The sequence below is a fragment of the Melanerpes formicivorus genome, unplaced genomic scaffold, assembly GCF_026170545.1.
Source record: "Melanerpes formicivorus ecotype bairdi unplaced genomic scaffold, bMelFor1.0.p_v2 SCAF_4, whole genome shotgun sequence".
In the NCBI taxonomy this organism is placed as follows: Eukaryota; Metazoa; Chordata; class Aves; order Piciformes; family Picidae; genus Melanerpes; species Melanerpes formicivorus.
The window spans coordinates 33,460,942-33,485,532 of record NW_027142356.1 but is presented as its reverse complement, the minus strand read 5'-3'; the positions used below and the strand labels follow the sequence as shown (position 1 = coordinate 33,485,532).

Below are 24,591 nucleotides of genomic sequence, written 5' to 3'. Positions count from 1 at the left end.
AGAAGACTGGCTGCTTCTGTGATCTTTGTTTACATTGTTTTACTCAGACTAAAAGCTTTCTAACTGCACAAAGGGGGGAAATGACTCTGCTTCTTGTTTTATGTTTCTTATGAATATCATCCTACATTCATGGTATGGACTTCCAGGGCTGGAATCAAGCAGGAGAGGTCAGCAGCAGGGTAATTCATAGAATCATAAAATGGTTTGGTGTGGAAGGGACCTTCAACATCATCTAGTTCAAGCTCCCCTGCCATGGGCAGGGACATCTCCTACTAGACCAGATTGCTCAAGGCCTCATCCAACTTGGCTTTGAACACCTGCAGGTTCAGAGCCTCCAAAACTTCTCTGGGCAACCTATTCCAGTATCTAACCACCCTCATGAGGAAGAATTTCTGCCTAATGTCTCATCTAACTCTAACCTCTTCGAGCTTGAAGCCATTAGCCTTCATCTTATTGCTGCACTGGTTTTGCTGCACCTGCATCTTTTGTTGCAAGATTCAGATGTCACATAACATTTTATGTGACAGACTCCCATGATAAGATGCATTCACAAAACATGTATTTATTCATTTTTTAACAGTACAAGGCATTTCTGATTTAAATGCAGACCACATTGCACTGCTCTTTCTCATAGCTGAATGGAAGACCTTAAAACTCAGCATGAAAAGAACTGAAAGCTGGAAGAGGGCAGATTTAGACTGGAGATTAGGAAGACATTCTTTACAGTGAGGGGGGAGAGACACTGGAACAGGATGCCCAGGGAGGCTGTGGATGTTCCCTCTCAGGAAGTGTTCAAGGCCAGGCTGGACCTGGTCTGGTGGAAGGTGAGGTGTCTCTGCCAATGCCAGGGGAGTTGGAACCAGATGATCTTCAAGGTCCCTTCCAACTCAAACCATTCTATGAATCTATGAAGTTGAAACTTCTGGATAACAGAAACACAGACTTACCATGAGTCCCATCTTGTCAAAAGGTATGGAAATCCCCAGTGAAACCCTACAGAGAGCAGGATCTTGCTATGATCACTGTGTTGCCATGTAACTGCTATTTCTTAGCCTGACTGTTCCCTGAGTAAACTGGGAAATTGCTCAAGTGACTTAGACTTGTTCCTATGGAGATCAAGGTCACTTCTAAATCTTGTCTGCCATTTTGGGCTGCAGTAAGAGGTCAGACCCATGGGGATAAACAGATAGGACAAGACACCCAACAAAGGTTTCCATTCCATAGACATCATACTCAGTGCAAAGCTGAGGGATCACTAGGGTTAAGTTCCCTTCTTCAATAGCCAGTATCCAAGGAGGACTCACAATCAGTCGCAGTCACGATCAGTCACCTTGTCAAACCCCACAAAATAACCAAAACAAAATGCTAGATGTTGGAACAGAAGATGAGCAGTTGGTGACCACGTTTCACACTTGACTATTTGTCTCAGGGAAGATTATCTGAAGTCTCTACATATAAACATTCACCCTAGCCTTCACTTACTTTACTCATCCTGCTTAAAGTGCTGGACACGGTGTTGTCCAAATCTCCAGGTGCAGAACTGTCCAGTGGACCTCTGGCTTTACTGCCCTGCAGAGATAAAGCACACAAACAGTTAAGGGCACACCAAAAAGATTTGTGCAGCACAATCAAAATCCATAATTTTCACAGACAGCATCAAATCAAATCAAATTTCCTGAAATGCCTAAGAATTACCTTTGCCTCTGTGAGAAAGGAGAGGCTTCATTCAGGACATTTGAAAGGATCCTGTGGGATTAAGGAATTCTCATGGGCTTTTCATGATACGGACTCTTCCCTCAAGTAACCAGCAGTAGGACAAGAGATCTCAAGCTGCACCAGGGGAGGTTTGGACTGCATGATAGGGAAAATGTCTTCACTGAAAGAGTGGTCAGGCATTGAAACAGGCTTCTCAGGTAGGTGGTGGAATCACCATCCCTGGAGGTGCTCAAACAATGTGCAGATATGGCACTTGGGGACAAGGTTTAGTGGGCACGGTGGTCCTGGGTTGATGGATGGACTTGATGTTCTTAGAGGTCTTTCTTTTTCTTTACATCTTCAAAAAATCTCCAGCATTTGGATGTTCAGCTGCACCCATTTGAGGGTGGCAGAACACTGGTACCAGCTGCTGAGAGAGGCTGTGGAGTCTCCAGCTCTGAAGGCATTCAAAACCCACCTGGATATGTTCCTGTGTGGCCTGCCCTAGGTGATTCTGCTTTGGCAGGGGGTTGGACTGGATGCACTCTGGAGGTCCCTTCCAACCCCTACCATTCTCTGAGTCTATGGAATGTCTATATACTCTATTTCCCACTTAGAAATGAGTTCACATCTTCCAGGCCTTGGCATTCTCTCTACCAAAGCCTTGCTTTTGCCATCTTCCAACATGAATGCCCAAATACTTATGTCACTGTTGTCCTTAATAATCACTTGGCTATGACCTGGCAGGAGAACAAACATGACTTTTCTATCATTCACACACAGCAAGCAATGAAATTCTGTCCAGAAGCAATAAAGATACTCACACGGGATAAAATGCTTTCAAAGGATTCTGTCAGAGACCTTTTTGCTTTGTTCTTTAACATATCTAATCTGAACCTGGGAGCGCTGCTGGGCACCTCATTTACAGCATTCTCAGCAGGGGGCTGTGAAGCCTGCAGGTTTGAAAACAGAAATGTGAAATATTCAGTGGCATGCAGCAGAACCTCAGTGAACAGTCTGAAGACTTCTGCAATCTGAGTCAATACTCCCTCCTGGCACCCTTGGCTTTTCATGCCTTTTTCTCCACTGATACTTACAGTGAGGCTTAACAACCAATACTAACACAAGCCCAGCAAATCTCCTGAAGGAAGTGTGCTGAGGGCAGTAGTCTGCTTCAGAAGAATTGCCACTTTGGCAGGAAATTGAGGCTGTGTTGACAAAATTTCTTTAGTGACAAAGTACAAGTGTACAAATTCTAAATGTTTGCATGTGAGAGATTACAGATTTCTGAGGGATTTGCTTTTCTTCAGCCAAGAAATTAATTGAAATTGGTGAAGCTCATAGCAAGTAGAAACTCTGAAGTGTCTCCATCAGATTAGGAGATGAGATAGGAAGAGAGGAAGTGGCCTCAAGCTGTGCCATGGGAGGTTTAGGTTGGCTATTAGAAGAAATGTCTGCCCAGGGAGGTGGCTGAATCCCCGCCCCTGTAAGTGTTTGAAAGCCACAGAGATGTGGTGCTGAGGGACATGGTTTAGCCCTAGCCTTGGTAGAGTTAGATACTGGTTGGACTGGATAATCTTAAATGTCTTTTCCAACCACAATGATTCTAGGATTCTATTAAAAATGGGGCTTTCTAAGGGCTAAGAAAGTATGGAACAATCAAACTCTCCTCTGTATTTCACCAGTAGAAACACTTCCACTTTAAAGCTAAGTCTGTTGAGAGTTTTGCTTCAGAATCAAATCTTTTGGTCCATTCTCACTGCTTGTGAAGGCTAGCGTGGCACATACAGAAATATCACCAACTCACTCTAACACCTGCAGCAGAGAACAGCTTGCAGGCCTGCTTTTGGGGGTTCATCCTGAGGCTGCCAGGCACCAGCTCTCTACCTGGCCCTGACATTGAGTCCATCATCAGTAAATTTGCTGACGACACCAAGCTGGGGGCAGGAGTTGATCTGCTGGAGGATAGAGAGGCTCTGCAGAGAGACCTCGACAGGCTGGACAGATGGGCAGAGTCCAGTGGCATGAGATTGAACACATCCAAGTGCCGGGTTCTGCACATCAGCCACAGCAACCCCATGCAGTGCTACAGGCTGGGGTCAGAGTGGCTGGAGAGAGGCCAGGCAGAGAGGGACCTGGGGGTGCTGGTTGATGGTAGGATGAACATGAGCCTGCAGTGTGCCCAGGCAGCCAAGAGGGCCAATGGCATCCTGGCCTGCATCAGGAACAGTGTGGCCAGCAGGAGCAGGGAGGTCATTCTGCCCCCGTACTCTGCACTGGTTAGGCCACACCTCGAGTCCTGTGTCCAGTTCTGGGCCCCTCAGTTTAGGAAGGAGGTTGACTTGCTGGAACGAGTCCAGAGAAGAGCAACAAAGTTGGTGAGGGGTTTGGAACACAAGCCCTATGAGGAGAGGCTGAGGGAGCTGGGATTGCTTAGCCTGGAGAAGAGGAGACTCAGGGGTGACCTTATCACTCTCTACAACTACCTGAAGGGGGGTTGTAGACAGGTGAATCATGGTCTCTTCTCCCAGGCAGCCAGGACCAGAACAAGAGGACACAGTCTCAGGCTGTGCCAGGGGAGGTTCAGGTTGGATGTTAGGAAGAAGTTCTATACAGAAAGAGTGATTGCGCTATGGAATGGGTTGCCCGGGGAGGTGGTGGAGTCGCCGTCATTGGAGGTGTTCAGGGGGAGACTTGATGGGGTGCTTGGTGCCATGGGTTAGCTGTTTGGATGGGTTGGATTGGTTGATGGGTTGGACACGATGACCTTGAAGGTCTCTTCCAACCTGGTTTGGTTTATTCTAAATTCTAATTTTAGAAATCTGAATGTCTGACCTATATAAATACCAGTACATGGGCAGCTGAACAGCACATCACCACCATCACCAAACTCCTGTCTAGACATAATTTAAAAGCTTCCTATTTTCAGTTTAGCTGGAGAGGCACTTTTTGAAAAGGTGTGCAGTGACAGGTCAAGTGGTAATGGCTTCAAACTGGAAACAGCTCAATTGAGATGAGACATGAGGAGGAAATTCTTCCCCATGAGGATGGTGAGGCACTGAAAAAGGTTGCCCAGAGGCTCCAAGCCTGCAGTGCTGAAAGCCAGGTTGGATGGGGCCTCGAGCAAGATGAGTAGTAGGAGGTGTACTTGCCTATGGCAGGTGTCTGGAGCTATATCTGGAAGGTCCCTCCCAACTCAAACCGTTCTATGATTCAGTATGATAAAGTTAAAGACCTCCATACTTTCCTTTTAACTTCACTCATCACATCCTGGAAAGGCAAACCAGGTGCAACCTGCTGCCATGTTCTTATGAAAAGACACTTATCTGAAGGTCATTTTTGTTCAGTAAGATACAAATACTACTATCATACTTATTTTTTTATCTTTTGCCTTAAAAATCAATGAACACAAGTGATGAAATCATGAAAGTGAATACTTATGTAGAAAAGAAGGGAACAGGGACATAAGGATGTCATGGGTTAATGATTGTTGAGACTAGCAACACTGCCAGAGTACATGTTCAAAGGTATCTGCTCTTACACAGCTCTGGAGATAAATTGTCAGAGTAAATACAAAAAGTAATGCTATGGCAAATGATGGGTTGGGGGCAAGTTAACTGTTCTTAGAGCACTGGCATCTTAGCAAGTGTGAGATTAAGCAACTTTAGATCCAGCAGTTGAGCAAACAGACTGCAAGAGGCCTTAGGAATTTTCAAATCACACTGAAGGCACACTAAGGTCTTCTCTGGCTTCAGGTATCCCTATTTCCAAGCCATCAGGACTGACAACTATTTGAGCATCAGCTGGCATTAAACCACATAAGAATACTACAGGTATGATGAAACATCTCAGGCAATGCTTCTTCCTCTCATACCATAACTACATTGCTTTTGCTTCTTAGAAACATTTATGGTGAGATGCTCAACACCAGAGATTAGAGAAGGAAATACCCAAAATTTTCTTCCTGCTTTCTAAGGGTGATCAATAATCAGCCAGTCAGGCATAAAATGAGAAGATATTAACAAAGTGAATTAATAGTAAGTGAAGACTCGGGCTGAAGGAGTTGGGTTGTTCAGCCTGGAGAAGAGAAGGCTCCAGGGAGACCTTAAAGAAGTCTTTCAGTACCTGAAGGGGGCTATAGGAAAGCTGGGGAGGGCCTTTTTAAAAGGGTTTGTAGTGACAGGATGATGGGCAATGACTTTAAGCTGGAAGAGGGCAGATTTAGACTGGGTATTAGGAAGAGATTTTTACAGTAAGTGCAGTGAGACACTGGAACAGGTTGCCCAGGGAGGCTGCGGATGCCCCAACCCTGGATGTGTTTAAGGCCAGGCCTTGAGCAGCTTATTCTAGCTGTCTAGAAGGTGTCCCTACCCATGGTAAGGGGCTTGGAACTAGCTAATCTTTAATGTCTCTTCCAGCCAAAACCATTCTATGACTTGCTGCTATTTCCCTAATTTCTTCAGGGGCCTAATTACTCTCCATATTTCCCTTTGCTGGTTTGTATCATAAATGGCCAAGAGAAGTCAGCACAGTGGAATTAACAGCCAGCAGTGGTGGGACAGCCAAGATTCTTAAAAGGGTCAAATAAATGGTACTGAAAGTTTCCAGAGAATAGGTGCAGATCCTCTTTCAAACACAGGCCTACTTGAGGGGTCTCAAGTTAGTTAGTCACAAACCAAGGCATCTGAAGTCATTAATCCCCTTTGCAGAATCTTAATTGTGCTGTGTTAATAACCAGTTAATCAGCACTGAAAACCTGATACAGAGTGAGAGGTAGCTCAGCTCCTTGGAAATGGATGCCAGTCTCTGCTGCTGTTTCTGCAGCAAACCTCCTCTGCTACTCCTCCTCAAGGCCACTTCAGAGGGTGGTTTGCATACAAGAAATAACTTCCAGCTCTTGAGTAAATGCAATAGTCACCATCATGGATCAGATCTAATGTGTTGGACAGAGAGAGGGAGGACAAATGTACATAGATGGACTGAGAGCAATTACAAATTCATTATATATTCTCTCACAGACGCTGAATTTTCATTGCACTATGAGAAACAACCACATTAGTAGTCTACCTTGTTTGCATCTCTGTCTCTTAGGCCTGAAACAAGACTATACTGGGTATCTCAAAACCTAAAGTATGGCTGATTTGGTACATGAAACAGCCTAGGAATCATACACAAACCCAGTGCTCAGCACTGCCTACAGCTAGAAGTTCCAAAATACCTGTAACAAAAATTCGCCTTTAGAGAGATACAAAACAGGAAAACTATTTCCTGGCTCCCCCTTACACAAACTAAAAAGAAATGATCACTTACCTGTTTTCCTTCTCCAACGTGCACATGGTCCTTCTGCTTTTCTTCATACATGTTTCTCAAAACAGACATAACCAGCTCATTCTCTTTTTGATCATTTCTTGGTCTTAATTTCTTTAATTGAAAACATCACAAGCACAATAATTATACATCTGTAACCAACTCATCTCTTTTTGATCTTTTCTTGGTCTTAATTTCTTTAATTGAAAACATTACAGGCACAATACTTCTACATCTGTATAACAGTAAATATTTACTCTTTTCATTTAGTCACTGTCAGCATCTCCTTAAACCTCGACTCAACATCTTTGTGGGTGCCATGGACAGTGGCATTGAGTGCACCCTCAGCAAGTTTGCTGATGACACCAAGCTGTGTGGTGCAGCAGACATGCTGGAGGGAAGGGAGGCCATCCAGAGGGACCTTGACAGGCTGGAGAGGTGGGCACAAGCCAACCTCATGAAGTTCAATAAGAGCAAGTGCAGGGTCCTGCATCTGGGTCGAGGCAATCCCAGGCACAAATCCAGGCTGGGCAGTGACTGGCTGGAAAGCAGCCCTGAGGAGAGAGACTTGGGGGTGCTGGTGGACGAGAAGCTCAACATGAGCTCTCAGTGTGCACTTGCAGCCCACAAAGCCAATCAGATCCTGGGCTGCATCAGGAGAAGTGTGGCCAGCAGGTCGAGGGAGGTGATCCTCCCCCTCTACTCAGCTCTGGTGAGACCCCACCTGGAGTCCTGCCTCCAGTTCTGGAGCCCCTATTACAAGAGGGATGTGGAGGTGCTGGAAGGTGTCCAGAGAAGGGCCACGAGAATGAGCAGAGGGCTGGAGCACCTCTCCTATGAGGACAGACTGAAGGAGTTGGGGCTGTTCAGTCTGGAGAAGAGAAGGCTCTGAGGTGACCTAATTGTGGCCTTCCAGTATCTGAAGGGGGCCTACAGGAAGGCTGGGGAGGGACTTCTCAGGATCTCAGGTAGTGATAGGACTAGGGGGAATGGAATGAAGCTGGAGGTGGGGAGATTCAGGCTGGATGTGAGAAGGAAGTTCTTCCCCATGAGAGTGGTGAAGCCCTGGAATGGGTTGTCCAGGGAGGTGGTCGAGGCCCTGTCCCTGGAGGTGTTTAAGATCAGGCTGGATGAGGCTCTGGTCATCCTGAACTAGTGTGGGGTGTCCCTGCCCATGGCAGGGGAGGTGGAACTAGATGATCCTTGTGGTCCCTTCCAACCCTGACTTAGATACTATGACACTATGACTTGGTTGATGTGATGCTACTACTCCAGTCCACTAGAGGACAGCAGTGTTCCGAGCACAGCAGCAACACAGCCGAGAAACACCTGACCTCACTTCATACATGACAGCACAGACATGAGAAGATTAAAGGTTAACAGTCGAGGTATCAAATTGCCAAACACACACATCAGAAAAAAAAATAAAAGGAGACTTTAAAATATATTCCTGCCACTTTGGTTTTGATGTAAAGAAAACCAAAAGACCATAGCTCAGAGTTTGTTGCACACATGAAGTACTGACTGAAGTTATGACTGCAGTTTCTAGTCTCAGAGAAATCTTGCTCTAGAAATCCTTCCCTTTAGCAGCTGAGGGAACTGAAGTTGTTTAGCCTGGAGAAAAGGAGGCTGAGGGGAGACCTACTCACTCTCTACAACTCCCTGAGAGGAGGTTGTAATGAGGTGAGTGCTGGTATCCCCCCTAGCGACAGAACAAGAGGAAATGGCCTCAAGTTGCACCAGGGAAGGTGCAACTGAAAGGGTTCTCAAACACTGGAACAGGCTCCCTGGGGAGTTGGTTGAATCCCCATCCCTGGAGGGTTTAAAAGCCACAGAGATGACACAGTTTAGCCTTGGTGGAGTTAGAAAATAGTTGGAATCAATGATATTCAAGGTCTTTTCCAATCAAGATGACTCCATACTCTAGTCATGAGGTCTGTGGTGACAGGTTGGACTTGATGATCTTTGAGGTCTCTTCCAACCTTAGTGACACTGAATATGATTTCTATTCTCATTGAACAAAGGTATTTTTAAAACTAGTGCAGAAGGTCAATGTATTTATTTCTATTTAGATCATAGAATCATAGAATACTGGGCTGGAAAGGACCCCAAGGATCCAACTGATAGTGTAGTTGAAATGAGATGGCCCAGCACCCTGCCAAGCTGAGTCTTAAAAGCGGCCAGTGCAGGGGAATCCAGTACTTCCCTTGGGAGATGATTCCAATGTCTAATTGTCGCCATGGTGAAACATTTTCTTCTGGAGTACAATTAGAACCTCCCCAGAATTAACTTCTGCCCATTGCTCCTTGTTTTTTCCATGTGACTCCTTGTAAACAGGGAGTCTCCATCTTCTTGGCAGCCATGCTTTATCACAGTATCACCAAGGTTGGAAGAGACCTCGAGGATCATCGAGTCCAACCTGTCACCACAGACCCATGGCTAGACCATGGCACCAAGTGCCACGTCCAATCTCCTCTTGAACACCTCCAGGGATGGTGACTCCACCACCTCCCTGGGTTTATGTACTGATCCATGGTAATTAAGGTCTCCCCTAAGCCTTCTCTTCCCAAGGCTGAACAAACCCAGCTCTGTCAGCCTTTCTTTGTATAACAGAAGAGAGGGATAATGTTTTTAAAACAATCTGTTATAAAATTGAACCCCAGAAACCTAACTTTTGAAAGGCAAATGCTGTTTAAGCCTCTGGATACAATGCAGAGGATACAGGATGAGCTATCTAACACCAGGGTAGCCCAGCAGAGTACTAATAAAAATATCCTTCCAAAGAGCGTTACCTAGACCCACAAATCATAGTTACAGCACATGGAGCTGTAAGAATGCAACAATAAACATTTCAGGCAGCTTGGCTCAAAAAAATCAGCTGCAAAAGACAGAGAGGAGTGATGCACTTTACCCTTGGTTTTAGCAAGTTAATGGTTTGCAGTTTCCTGTGACTGCTAGCAACAGCCATGCAGCCCAGCTAGCTGCTGCCTACCAACACATTACTTAGCTCATGGAATCTCTCCCACAGAGTAACTTCCAAATTTGGTACTGGATGATAAACTGCCACATGGAAACACACAAAGAGACAGAAATGACTCAAGAGAGGAAGGAAATAGTATTTTTTTTTAAATGTCTGAAATTTCCTAATCTTCAACAGTGTGCCAAGCCCACTGGTACTTCCTACAATGTTCTGCATCTGTCCGTGATCCAGCTGCTTTCCTCTCTGCTCTGATGGATTTCACTCAGAAGAGAGAAACTTTTCCCCTTAGTTTGACATGCATTAAGAACTAGGATAAATTTTAGGTGGGAAATTTTATGATCTGGGAATGCTAAAAGTCATTTGTTTGGGTCAAAGTAACTGTTGAGTGTTTTCACAGCTCCAGTGGTTGCCTTCACCCACAAAAAATGCGTGGGGTTTTACTCAAGATGCCAACATTTTCGTGGAGAACAAGTAGTAGCAGGGGAAGAAGTAAACTGAGCCATTTTCATCAGACGGCAAATTTTTAACAGCTCTAGGAAAACAATGATATTGGAATTTCACAGTATCACAGTATCACTAAGGTTGGAAGAGACCTCGACGATCATTGAGTCCAACCTATGAACACAGACCCCATGACTAGACCATGGCACCAAGTGCCACGTCCAATCCCCTCTTGAACGCCTCCAGGGACGGTGACTCCACCACCTCCCTGGGCAGCACATTCCAGTGATGAACGACTCGCTCGGTGAAGAACTTTCTCCTCACCTCGAGTCTAAAGCTTGAGACTGTGTCCCCTTGTTCTGGTGCTGGTTGCCTGGGAGAAGAGACCAACCCCTTCCCAGCTACAACCACCTTTCAGGTAGTTGTAGAGGGCAATGAGGTCACTCCTGAGCCTCCTCTTCTCCAGGCTAAACAATCCCAGCTCCCTCAGCCTCTCCTCATAGGGCTTGTGTTCAAGGCCTCTCCCCAGCCTTGTTGCCCTTCTCTGGACATGTTCAAGTGTTTCGATGTCTTTCTTAAACTGAGGGGCCCAGAACTGGACACAGGACTCAAGGTGTGGCCTAACCAAAGCAGAGTACAGGGGCACAATGACTTCCCTGCTCCTGCTGGCCACACTATTCCTAATGCAGGCCAGGATGCCATTGGCCCTCTTGGCCACCTGGGCACACTGCTGGCTCATATTCAGGTGGCTGTCGATCAGCACCCCCAGGTCCCTCTCTGTTTGGGAGCTCTCCAGCCACTCCAACCCCAGCCTGTAGCTCTGCATGGGATTGCTGTAGCCAAAGTGCAGCACTCGGCACTTGGACTTGTTGAATGCCATCCTGTTGGACTATGCCCATCTGTCCAGTTTGTCAAGGTCCCTCTGCAGAGCCTTTCTACCCTCTAACTGACTAACATCTGCTCCTAACTTGGTGTCATCTGCAAACTTGCTGATGACTGACTCAACCCCCTCATCCAGATCATCAATAAAGATGTTAAAGAGGACAGGGCCCAGCACTGATCCCTGGGGGACAATCCCAGGTGTTCAAGGCCAGGTTGGATGAGGTCTCAAGCAACCTGGCCTACCGGAAGGTGTCCCTGCCCACGGCAGGGGGGTTGAAACTGGATGATCTTTATGGTCCCTTCCAGCCCAAAGCATTCTGTGAATCTATGCAAATAATGTTGCTGCTTCACACCGATGTTGGCAAAAATTGGTTTTAAATTTTGTAGGAAACAAAGGGCTTACCTTAACCTCTTCAAAAACAGAGGCCTGCTCCTGGTTATTTAGTGTTGTTAGATGCTTTTGTAGTTCTAGTTTAGTCTTAGAAGGGTGCAACCCTACCAAGAGGAGCAAAAAAAAGAACAAGTCACAAGGTCAAATACGTCAGAATTAATAAATCTGCACACAATTTAAGCCCAAACTCATCAATTACTTGAGCTGACCCCTTGCACTGATTTCATAACAGAGCATTAGCAGGAACTTTAGGTTAATTTCAAGCTACTACTGAACTCTTCAAAATGAGGGACACTAACCCCTCCGAGGAGATTTACTGAGCACAGAGCTGGATTATACTCTTAGCTGAAGATTCCCTTATCACACAAGAGGAAATAAACCCACAATCTATCACATGTAAGCAGACTGCTTTGGTGGGGGTTTAAGCAGTACTGCTTGCTTGTGGTATAAACACAATTTCCATTGATTTTCTCCCATTTGTATGCCTTGCCCTCTTCTGAAATAGAGTAAATTTACTGCATGTTAGTGAAGCTCTTTTGCTGCAGGCTGAAAAATATTTACTGGCAGTCTAAAGCAGGCTACCCTCTCATTCAGATTATGTTTTTTGCTCTCATCATGGATTAAATCCCTTTTCCTCTATTTTCTGTGGAAAACCAGCAAAGCACAGGCAGCATTTTGTACTTCAGTTTCTGATCAAGGCATTTCTCCCTCAGAAGAGGACAACATGATTAACCAGCTGGCATGATTAAAGGCATTAAGAATCATTTGCCTTTAAGAAATTCCTCCAAAAATCATAGCTATCTGCAGACCAAAAGTAGTTTTGGAAGTTCTCCAGTTTCAGCACATTAATACTAGACAGGGTTTAGTTCACCAAGCTACTGTCATGTGATCTGACAAGCTGCTGTTGCCCTTTGTTCACCTCAGACAAAAGAACGAAACCTGTCCGATTGGCTGGCATGCAAAGATGTTTGCTTTTGTGGGTTTGGGGCTTTTTTTGCCCTGATTTAGTTTTCTGGGCAACAACTAACAACTCTCACTGCTGTCTTTTCACAAAGGAACACAGATCAAGACCAAAACCACTGCATATTAAAAGCATACTGTTTGGTTCATGTTTAATGTTGTCCGTGGATTCAGGAGGACAGCAGGTCACAGCTATTGTAGCACCTTTCTTTCCTGAGAAGTTTCTGTCCTGCAGTTCTCCTTGGCTAACACAGCCAAGCTAGCTGCAATTCAGTAATATTTAGACTCTTGTTTTTAAAAATCCAAGTACAAGAAAGGGGCTTAACTTTTGATAGAAAATTCTTATTACCACACAGGTAACCTGACACTGCAGTCTCCTAGAGGGCTTTCAATCCTCCATCTCAAGTCCCAAGCTCTTTTCAAGTATCCATTCCCTTAGTTTGCCATCTAAGATTGTCCTGTCCCCCCCTCACATTGTTAGAAAAAAATATTCAACTGGGAAGTTGTTTAAAGCTCACCTTCTATCTTCTCACAGAGTTTATGCAAGCTCTGCATAGGACATCCTTCACAGAGCTGGGGCTGTGCCTTGGAAGTCTGCTGCACAGCAGCTACGGTGAAAGCCTGTTTCAATGTCATCATGATTTCATCCACCTGAAAAGGACAGAGTGCAGCAGAACAGAATTTCACTCCTCCACTGAGCTTCTGTTTTCCTTAACACAAACCCAACAGTCTTTCAGGATGATACTGCTGCTTGCTTGGGAATGTTTATGATTACAAAGAAAAGCTGTTCCTGTGCCATTTCTCCACACAGACAGACAAGCAAGTCAAAACTCATTGTGAAATCTTATCTCTCCCACACTGTGGTCTAATAAAAGCTATTACCTCTATCTAGAATCCTCTTCTTGTCTGAGATAAAAGAACTTCCTGTAGTTGTGATGCACTGGCCTGACCTAGAGCACATTACTGTAGTGCTGATTTTCTGAACAAGTACATTATGAAAAAACCCTCTTCCAAAAAAGAGGCACAGAGTGTAACTTAGTTTATGCAATCAATGAAAGGAAGCTTTATTGGATTTTGCCAGAGGATTTTAACCCCTGCCTTCACAACAAATAAAAAGCTCCTCTGCAGACTGCTGTGTTAAGTCATATTTCTGAAGTACATCTGTTTCTTAGGGGAGTGGGATTTAAAGATGTTCAGCAAAACACAGAGCATGGAGCAACAGAAGGCTTTTAGGGCTCAATAATCCATTCTGCCACTTACCAGTGCTTCATCTGTACACTGAAAGACGTAGCAAACAAAGTGGAAGCCTCCATTTTCTGATGACTCTCTGCAGATGAATCCAAAGTGATCCACATGTCTAATTCCCTAGTACAAAAACAGCAGTAATGAAGCAGCCAGCTTTGCTTTCAATGTGCATTTATTCCAGTAACAAAAGCAGGAAAGGCCCAACAGCATTACAGATAGGTCACATACTACAGTAAAGCCACCTGGCCATTAAAAATAATCTATTCTGTTTGAGAGTATATTACTTTGTCAGTCTTTTAGAGCAGGTCCAGAGGGACATGAAGACAGTCAGAGAGCTGGAGCATCTCTCCTATGAAGATAGGCTGAGAGAGTAGAGGTTGTTCAGTCTGGAGAAAAGAATACTCCAAAGAGACCTTCTAGCAGCCTTCCAGTATTTGAAGGGGGCTACGGGAAAGCTGGAAACACACTTTCAACAAAGGGATGGAGTGACAGGACAAGGGGTGATGGCTTCAAACTGGAAGAAGCTGCATTAAGATGAGCCAAGAGGAGGAAATTCTTCCCCATGAGGTCAGTGAGGAACTGGAACAGGTAGCCCAGAGAAGTTGTGGAAGCTCCGAGGCTGGCAGTGCTCAAAGCCAAGCTGGATGGAGCCTTGACCAAGCTGGTCTAGGAGGAGGTGTCCCTGCCCAAGGCAGGGTGTTTGGAACTAGATGATCTTGAAGGTCCCTTTCAACCCAAACTCTTACATACAGATTTTCTCCTTCTTGAAAAATAGGGCTCAGAGAATCTCAGTTTTGCACAACTGTGACTTGAGCTCACTGGAATCCCAAAGCAAAGCTGACCCTTCTAGATCACATTCTTCAACCACCAGACACAGCAGCGAGTCCTTATCTCAGAAGCTTCAAGGGAAAGCATGGGAAAAGAATGACAAGTTTACAAAATCACCAATTAACTACCAACTTGTCAATAGCAATTACTGAAAGTGCTGGGGTGAGGACCCATCCAAAATGCTAGGAGAAAGGTGAACATGAGCATCCACAAATGGAGAGTATTTAAAGCAAACAAACAAGAAAAGAGAGAAAGAATGCACTGCAATCTTACCTGAGAACAAAAGGATATTTCTTTAAAGCTTTTTTCAATTGCTACTTTTTTTGTGTCAGGACTGATAAGGTAAACTTCAGACTGCCCAATCTAAAAAGAGTAAAACAAATAGCAAGATAGTAACAAGAAACATCTCTTCCCCCCCCCCCCTTTTTTTTTCTTTCAAATCTTGCTATAAAAAAGTTTCCTGGACATAAATCTCTTTTCTTTTCTTTTCCCTACCTATTTAGGCCAACTAGTATATTAGTACCAGAGAATGAAAGAAGGCTGAAACTATGATTTGGCATTTAGAGCTTTGTATAGAATAGAATTAACCAGGTGGGAAAAGCCCTTTGAGATCATCGAGTCCAACCTATCCCCCAACACCATCCAATCAACTAAACCATGGCACCAAGCACCCCATCCAGTCTCTTCTTAAACACCTCCAGTGACAGCAACTCCACCACCTCCCTGGGCAGCACATTCCAATGGTCAATCACTCTTTCTGTGAAGAACTTCTTCCTGACATCCAGCCTAAGCCTCCCCTGGCACAGCTTGAGACTGTGTCCTCTTGTTCTGTGGTGGTTGCCTGGGAGAAGAGACCAGCCCCCACCTGGCTACAACCTCCCTTCAGGTAGTAGTACTTCACTGTACATCACTGAACAGAGGTGTAGCTTCACATCTGAGATAAAGGATTGAGAACAGTGTTTAATTAGATAAGAGTAATATTACACCACCAGTAACTTTCTTTGCACTGAGGAAATATACTCACACTCCCCTTCCTTATTTTCTGCAGTTTGGGCACAGATCACATTCCCAAAAGCTAGTAAATACAATTTTCCTAAAATTCAAAGCCAAGTGTGTGCTTCTACCTATGTCCCATGGTTTAGTTGACTAGATAGTGTTGGGTGATAGGTTGGACTCAATGATCTCAAAGGCCTTTTCCAACCTGGTTAATTCTATTCCTATTCTATTCCTATTCCTATTCTATTCCTATTCCTATTCTATTCCTATCCCTATTCTATTCCTATCCCTATTCTATTCTATCCCTATTCTATTCTATTCTATTCCTATTCTATATTGTGAAACTCATGCTCAGATGCATGGACTATAATCTTGGAGAAAGAAGCATCTTAAAGCTAACATTACTGATCAATGTGAGTAATTATTTTGTGGGGTTTTCCTTAAGACACATGCAGCATTTAATTTAAAGGCTTTAACTTAGACTACACAAATGAGCTCCCTGGAGTGTATTTTCTACCTTCACTTCATCTGTAAGGCTGATTGCACAGGAGTGACCCAATGGCTGATACTAACTTTTGATGGAAAAGGGCATTTTTAAGGTTACTGGTCTCCCTGCTCAGGGCAAGGGAGTTGGAACTAGATGATCTTTAAAGCCTCTTCCAACCCAAACCATTCTATGTGTCATGGGTTTGAGCCATAGTGTCCCTTTCTTAAAGGCACAGCCTCAAACGGTCACACTATGAAACCTGCTGAAGCTTCTACCACTCTCAAAACCCATAAGCACATGAAAACATCAACTGCACCAACAGACCTGTAAGTTCTTAAAGAAGGGGGAAGGGGAGAATCCTGACTGTGAATGGATGAAGTGAGATGCGCCCCCCCCGTGTGTGTAAGCAGGGTCCTACGCATTCCACTTCCACATCTTCTCCCACTTTAACCAGAGGTCTTCTCCTCTCCTTCAAATTACAGCCAGGAGAAAAGCCTAAAAATAAAGCCCCTCCAGATCCTAAGTAATCGGTTCAGAAAGCAGCTCTTTAGGAAGAGATACCAAAATCAGGACTGTCTGAACCAGGTGAGGAGAGCCAGCAGGTAGCTCATCTGAATGTTTTTCATACCTCCTACACCAACCACTTCTGCTTCAGTCCTGGGGAAAATCCAAGAACTTTAACTCAGAAAATGCAAACAAACATTTCCCCTCTAGATGTAAAGTTACTTAAGAGTTTCATGGATAGTCAGCCACCAAGAAACTGATGAGCAGAGAGGACCTGTGGCTGCGGCATACCTACTGCCCCTCAGAACCTGCTGAGCACATGGAATGGCTAACCAAGAAACTCAGCTCTGCCACCAATTGCTGCCTTATGGGTACTAAAGGCCTGAACCACAGTTACTTCACTTCCTGGCATTCAGCTGGATTTAGACTGGCTGAATGGCAAAAGAATGCATCTGTGAAACAAAACAATTATTTTCCCAGGCTAAAAGCAACCCAAGACAGAAGGCAAGATCAGCAGAGCCTCAGAATTTGGAAATGAGTGTGTCAGCAGGTGTTAGATGTTGTGTTCAGGCTGAAGCTGCTCATGCCTTTGAGAAATGTTGCTTCTATTTAAATGCACTCAGTGGAGTAAGAGGATCTGGGCCTAAGCAGTCCATCTATAATCTCCCTCTCTCTAAAAATCTGTGCCATGAATTAACAATGGAGTCAGGATCTGTTTCAAAATTAGGCATTATTATAAAGGGCATCTTTATTTGCTGTGTAAAAATGTGTTCAGGGGAAGAAGGTATTATCTCATGCAGTACTTTTTTTAATCAGGCCCAGAATTTCTCTCCAGCTTCTCCCACTTCTCTCTCTGCAGCTGGCCTGACATGACTACACAAAAGTTTAAAATCCCCTCTTCCTGTGTGTAATTTTTACAGACATAACACTTTGGTAATCCTTAAAGCAGCACTTCTCTTCCCCCCTCTCCAACAAGTCTGCTCTAACTGCATCCACTCCCCTCTTCCTGTCCTTAAAATCTCCCAGCTCCAACAGCAGCTGACAGATTCAAGATCAATCAGAAAAGAGTGGTTTGCCATTGGAATGGGCTGCCCAGGGAGGTGGAGGCACCATCACTGGAAGTGTTTTAAAAGAGACAGGATGAGGCACTTAGTGCCATGGTTTAATTGATTAGATGGTGTTGGGCGATAGGTTGGACTTGATGATCTCAAAGGTCTTTTCCCAGCTGGTTAATTCTGTGACCTTATGACAGCCAGTCATCACAGTATCAGCTCCAGGCTTCCATTGTGTTCAAAGACACAGGATCTCTAAAATATATTATATAACTTCTCTACCATGAGGATTAGAAGAGGAGTGCATAACACATTCCTCTCTTCTCAGGTGAGCAGCAAAACTGCCTTTCAAGACCTACCAAAGCAAAAGCATTCCTAGCCACACAAAAGCAGGACAGGGGTGGGGGAAGTGTGGTGTAGCCTAGGAAGCTGCTACACTGCTGCATCATTACACACCCATGCTGGCAGCAGGAACACCTACATGAATGGTACTGCTTATCACCAGGCATAAAAAGTCTACCTCCACCAGCCATGGTTTGGGCTTTCTGCTCTAGTTGCAGGTAACTCATTCACCCAGAAATTTGTTTCTGCTGTTACTAGTTGATATAATGAATTGTGTGCACCATTCTGCAGCTCAAGTACCTACTAACTCGCTGCTGCTTTTTGCACGCTGTCTTTAGGAGCCCAGCGTTGCAGGCAGCACTGTTTTAAACTGTTTAACATAAACTTATTTTGACCACAGAGAAACAATTAACAACGACTGGTAACGCATTCAAGAGAAGCAGGCAAGTTTAAGTTAAGCTCTGGTTATTGCAATTAAGTTACTAATTAAGTAACTGCCATCTGTCAGAACATCTGCCTTGGTGTTTGCCGCTCCAAGGCGCGAGCGTGCCAAGGAGCGCAGCAAACCTTGCTTTACCGTAAACAACATGGTCCTGTTCTCTGCCATGTCTGTCGGCTGCACAACGCTCTGGCCATACACCAGCTGACTTTTGAGGTTCAGTGAAACAGCATCTTCTTCGAAAGACCTGACAAAGCTGTTACTCCTTTGGCCTGCCTCTTGCAAATCCTTCTTAAAAGCAAAGGACCGAAGCCCAGGCTGAGAGTAGGATTTCCTGATCGGCCTTTTCTCCTCCTCTTCACTGACCAAGGGCTGGAAGACGGAGCGAAATTTGTTGCTCAAAGAGAAGCCTCCGAAGTTATTGGCAGTTTCGTGCTGTTGGGCTGACGAGCCGGAGCCTGGCTTTTTCGTGCAGCTGGCACGGTTGAACTTCTCAATGCACTCATCTATGAGCGCCGGAGGTGCGTTTTTGTGCGCTACCGTCACCCGCCCACAGAACAGCACCTCAAACTTTTTGGCAAAGGGGTCCTCCACATCTGAGAGGTTGCTCTGGAACTCTTCTTGCCGAGCAATTTTCCCAGCTTGCCGAATGGAGCTGATGATCTCAGGCACCTACGGGAGGGGGAAACAAAAGGCACAACATGAACATCTGGTGCTTCTAGGAGCAACATAAGAGGTGCTCCCTGCTGTTATTTCCCTGGAATGGCTAATCTGGCTTTGTTTTCTGAAAGGCCAGTTGAAGATCTTTGAGGTCTCTTCCAACCTTAGTGATACTGAATACTGAAAGCCATCTCGTGTTTGTCCAACGGATGCATTAGAGAAGTCAAATGCTGCCTGGATGAATTGCTCCTTTGTCTCCCTGCCAGGAGCTCATCGTGAGAGGGAATGGATTGAAGCTTGAGGAGGGGAGATTCAGACTGGAGATTAGGAAGAAATTCTTTACAGTGAGGATGGCGACACTGGAACAGGTTGTCCAGGGAGGTTGTGGATGCCCCCTCCCTGGAGGTGTTCTAGGCTGGGTTGGATGAGGCCCTGAGCAACCTGGTCGAGTGGAAGGCGTCCCTGCCCATGGCAGAGGCTTGGAACTAGATGATCTTCAAGGTCACCAAACCGTTCCATGCATGAATCTATGAATCACAGAATCAACCAGGTTGGAAGATACCTCCAAGATCATCAAGTCCAACCTATCACTCAACCCTACCTAATCAACTAAACCATGGCACTAAGTGTCTCATCCAGTCTCTTCTTAAACACCTCCAGGAATGCTGACCCCACCACCTCCCTGGGCAGCCCATTCCAATGAGCAATCTCTCTTTCTGTGAAGAACATTTTTCTAAGATCAAGCCTAAACTTCCCCTTGCACAGCTTGTGACTGTGTCCTCTTGTTCTGCTGCTGGGTGCCTGGGGGTACCCAGGTAGGAGTAGACAGCAATGAGGTCACCACTGTCACTAAGAGCTTCATCTCTGTGTTAGACCTTTGAAGGAACCAGTACAATGTGGCATGTTCAAACTCAAAATGAAAGACAAAAATAATGTGGAAAGCAGAAGAGAAGCCACAGACTAATTATTTGGGAAAGTTATTTAATCTCTGTTGTTCTTCACTCCCTTCTCTTACTCAAGCATTCACAGGACATAGATTCATTAGTCTCTTGCAAACCCTCATAACAGCATCTTACATCATTATGGCAGGCTGGTGGTTGGAGGGATTTTAACTGTAAATTGCTGTGGTTTTAAAAGAAATATATTAATTATTTCAGCTATTAATTTTGATTCTGCCAGTCTAGATGACACTCTCAAATAAATATTCCTTACACATCTAGAATCACTTGCAGGGCATCTGCATGAGAGAGCAAGTCTGCCACAGCCCACAGATGTTTAACCCAAACTGCCACCTGAAACATTTTAACTAACAGTAAACGGTGACAGTTCCTGCCATGGTCATAAATGAGTAACACACATGTTCTCTGTTAAGCTGCTGTGAGGCCCATGCTTGGTTCCACCCCACTGCTTTGACTGCCCCATCAGATTAAGGCTCCTCTGCAGACTGAGTTGATGCCATAATGACAAACATGGTGCCAACATCTCTGATTACAACAGGTAATTCTGACAACTCCTTCCTTTCCCCAAACTACTCTGAGAAAAATCCATGCAAAGTGTGCCAGCATCCTGGCAAGTGTTTCCTGACAAGCACCAATTGGAGCTTGCTTACTTCTGGAGAATCAGAATCACACACAAAATGGCAGGGCTTGGAAGGGAACTCTGGTGATTATCAAGTCTAAATTCCCTGCCAAATTCCCTGTTCACCCAAAGAAGGTCACCCAGGCATATGTCCAGGTGAGTTTTGAATGATAGAATCATAGAATTCTTTTGGTTGGAAAAGACCTCTAACATCATCGAGTCCAACTACTGACCCAACACCACCATGGCCATTAAACCACATCCCAAAGTGCCATGTCCACGTTTCTTGAACACCTCCAGGGATGGTGACTCCACCACCTCTCTGAATGCTTGAGGATAGTACAGAAAGAAGCCTGGAAGTAACAGACTAAAACAGCAGCCCAGAAAAACCGTCTGCCCCATGAGAAAAGGCATCTCTAAACCTAAAGAATGCTTAAAGAATTGTCTTTTTCAGACAATTCTATGGTTATCTAACACTTAAATGGCAATAAAAATGTACATAAATTAACCCAGGAAACAGGAAAGGACTCGGAGGAAAAGACTGAAGAGGGAAAACTGGATGTTTGTGTTCTGGGTGCTCATAAAGACATCAGTAGGACTTTTTTCTAGGTAAGGAAACACAAATAGGTGGATATGGATAGGGCAGATAGACATGGATAGGGCAGATACATAGATAGCAGGTGGGCAGATAGACATATAGAGAGTAGATTTAAGATAATAACATTACAAAACAAATAAGACGCCTCGGGAAGCATTACTTCACTCTTGATCACAAGGCATGAGTCATCAGCAAAGACAATAGAGGAGAAGTAAGGAAAGAAGGTCATGACTTTAGAAGTCTGTCCTCAGCTCTGCCACCAGCCAGTCAGAAAGCCCTGGGCTCAGGCAGCTTCATGCCTAGCCTTTTATTCACCTCCAAATAAGGAATCTATTACCTCAAGTGCTATGCTTCTGCTGCACAGCGGAGTCAAGGTTCCCCTCAGTTCTATTTGCCTTATTCTCTGACAAAGAATCAATTTTTAGTCACATATCAGGGTGCCAGGGAAACACAAAACTTCACCCATGTTTCAGGCTGCAACTACTTCAGCATTTTCCAGAAAGCATGTTTTCCTCTTGTGGGAATGTCTGGACTCATCAGCCACAGGCAGTTTTATTTCCGAGCTGCCCAGAACACAGACCTGTGACCCCTCCTCTGCTTTTGCTGAGGCTGCAGAGGAAGCAGCAAAGGAAGGAGGTATTTTCTGGAAAGCACTTTGCTGAAGCCAGGAACATCATCTTTCACATGGGTGAAGAGTGCCACCATATCAACCAGGGATAAGCTCCCTTAGCACCACCCATTCTGATGGCTTCAAGGAGAGTTTCCAGCAGTGCAGGTGCTACATACAGCTGCTCCCTCTGTCCAGAACTAAAGCCCAGAGAAGACATCATGGATCCATCACAAGTGTGCAGTTACTGAATTTGACTTCCTCAGTATTTTTTTGTTCTCAGACACATTTGATCATCAACCAAACTGCTACTCAGCAGTGGCTGGACATTATATACAGACAGCTGTTAAGAGAAAGATGCTAAACACAGAGTGACTTTGTAGTACTTAAACTTCATGTTTGAGGAGACCTTGGAGGCCTGTGGATGCAAACCAAAGGGAGCCTTTGTTATTTATTTTCACACATGCTGAAGTTTGACCTATGCCATTGATCAGTAACAGCTGGTTCCACGCTACATTTACTGAGAAACACTGACTTCCTGCTTATTAACCTAAAAACCCCCACAGCCTGTTGATATCATTTTATTGCTGCTGATTAAGCACTTGAACCAGCAAATCATCATCTCACTTGCCTGAAACCACTATGTATGTTAAACATGAATGTGTTTTTATTAGTAGAGAAAAGATGCCATGATCATGAAATCATTAAGGTTGGAAAACACTTCTGAGATCATCAGGTCTAACCTTCTACCCGACACCTTCGTGACCACTAGATCATACCCTGAAGTGTCACATCTACTTGGTTTTTGAACAGCCCCAGAGATGATGACTCCATGCCTCCCTGGGCAACCTGTTCCAATGCCTGATCACTCTTTTCAGTAAAGAATTTTTTCCTAAGATCCAATCTAAACCTCCCCTGGTGCAGCTTGAGGCCATTTCCCTTCATTCTGTTGTTAATTACTTGGGAAAAGAGGCCACCATCAGGCTCACTCCAACCTCCTTTCAGGTAACTGTAGAGGGACACGAGGTCTCCTATCAGCCTTCTCTTTTTCAGGGTGAACAACCCCAGGTCCTTCAGCCTTTCCTCATAAGACACACTCTCCAAACCCCTCACCAGCTTGATGAATGAGCAACAACCAAAATGCCATTTTCCCTGGAACTGGTCTTGGCCTCACCAAGAGCTGTGGTCTTTTCATCTACCTGCACCATTCCAGACCTTTCATGCAAGCAGTTAGAAATGAAGAATCCATGTGCTCTTGTGTGTTCTCTGATCCTGGCTCACTCAGCAAACAGACTTGGGTGCTGAGTACAGGAAGACTAAGTAAAACAAAGTTATTTCAAAAAATTACTAAAAATTAATAATCTGTGAAATGTAAAGAAATGATAATTATTTCAGATTATTGAACTCAACAGTGTAGGCTCCATCCTGGCAAAGGTTTATTAACCACAGCTGGAATTGTTCCAGATTAAGCAGCGCGCCGCTAGGCCACCAGTAACCACATCTCATAGTTGTGGTTGTCAATTAATCTCTAGCAATGACTTAATTGCTTTCATGGCTCTTTCAGTTTGTATCAAAAAGTAGCAAGGATCAACTTGCACCTGAATTAAGTTAATGTCACCTGGAGATTTTTAAAGGCTGTGGAGTTCTTTCTGACCATAAGAAAAAAGTCTTTTATTGTAAGGGTGGCCACATGCTGGCATGGGTTGCCCAGATGGGTTACAGGGTCTCCAGCCTTGCAGATATGCAGACTGCTTCAACGTGGCCCTCAGCAACCTGTTCTAGATGACCCTACTTTGAGTAGAGGGATGAATTACAAGACCTCCAGAGGTCTCATTCTATCTCAGCCTGGTGACTTAGATATCAGCATCTCCTATAGAGACCTGTAGGTGTACTTTGAACCTGCAAAGATAGTATGGGAGGACTGCTGCACACATGTATGACTTCTTCCAGCCACACAAATTCTCTTTTCTAGCACAATTCTGTCCTGAAATGTTTTCTGACGTGCTTCTCAGTATAAATATGTAATTAGTGGAATGATTATTTCTGTAATCAAAAACCCAAACCAACAACAAACAACAAAACAACTGCTGATGACCTCAAATTGTTTCCCTAAAGCCACATAACTAAATATAGGCAACAGTGTAAGCAAGAAGGAAAGTTTAGCAAGCTCAGAACATTTCTTTCTTACCACTCACCATGGGCCAAGCAGGGGTGGTGAACAGAACAGAACACTAGGAGTGTCTGAATTGGCTACCAAAAAAGATGCACCTAGAACAGTGGACTGTTGTGATGTGGTTTATTTCATTTTAAGCAGTCTATGTTATTCCTGCTGTGATGAGAATGTTTGTTTTGTAGAGACAAAGCAGGCAACTGAAACGTTGAGTACTTTTGCGTCCTGACTCTTGAGTAATCAAGCAAAGCAGGACCCAACACTGAGACCTTCCTGATGCACCCCAGCCTGTCACTAGGCAAGCAGCTCCAGCTTCCTCACCAGGCACCAAATCATCAGAGAAGACAATCACTGTTAAGCATGCTGATGAAAGAGGAACAGCTCCTTCCCTTCACAGAAACCACAGCTGCATTTTTTCCCCATGCAACC

General features: G+C 44.7%; 1 protein-coding gene across 5 annotated transcripts in view; it reads right to left on the bottom strand.

Moving 5' to 3' along the window:
- The window catches only part of TBC1D1 (TBC1 domain family member 1), a 122,914-nt gene that overhangs the window by 41,849 nt on the left and 56,474 nt on the right, over positions 1 to 24,591 (bottom strand). For all 5 annotated transcript variants that reach the window (XM_068137553.1, XM_068137555.1, XM_068137556.1 and 2 more), the window contains 8 exons: positions 18,688 to 19,221; positions 15,003 to 15,092; positions 13,917 to 14,021; positions 13,175 to 13,307; positions 11,709 to 11,800; positions 7,006 to 7,116; positions 2,520 to 2,648; positions 1,483 to 1,569 (listed from right to left, as the gene is read on the bottom strand). In XM_068137553.1, coding sequence (XP_067993654.1) covers positions 1,483 to 1,569; positions 2,520 to 2,648; positions 7,006 to 7,116; positions 11,709 to 11,800; positions 13,175 to 13,307; positions 13,917 to 14,021; positions 15,003 to 15,092; positions 18,688 to 19,221 — 1,281 coding nt within the window. The remainder of the gene's footprint in view (positions 1 to 1,482; positions 1,570 to 2,519; positions 2,649 to 7,005; positions 7,117 to 11,708; positions 11,801 to 13,174; positions 13,308 to 13,916; positions 14,022 to 15,002; positions 15,093 to 18,687; positions 19,222 to 24,591) is intronic.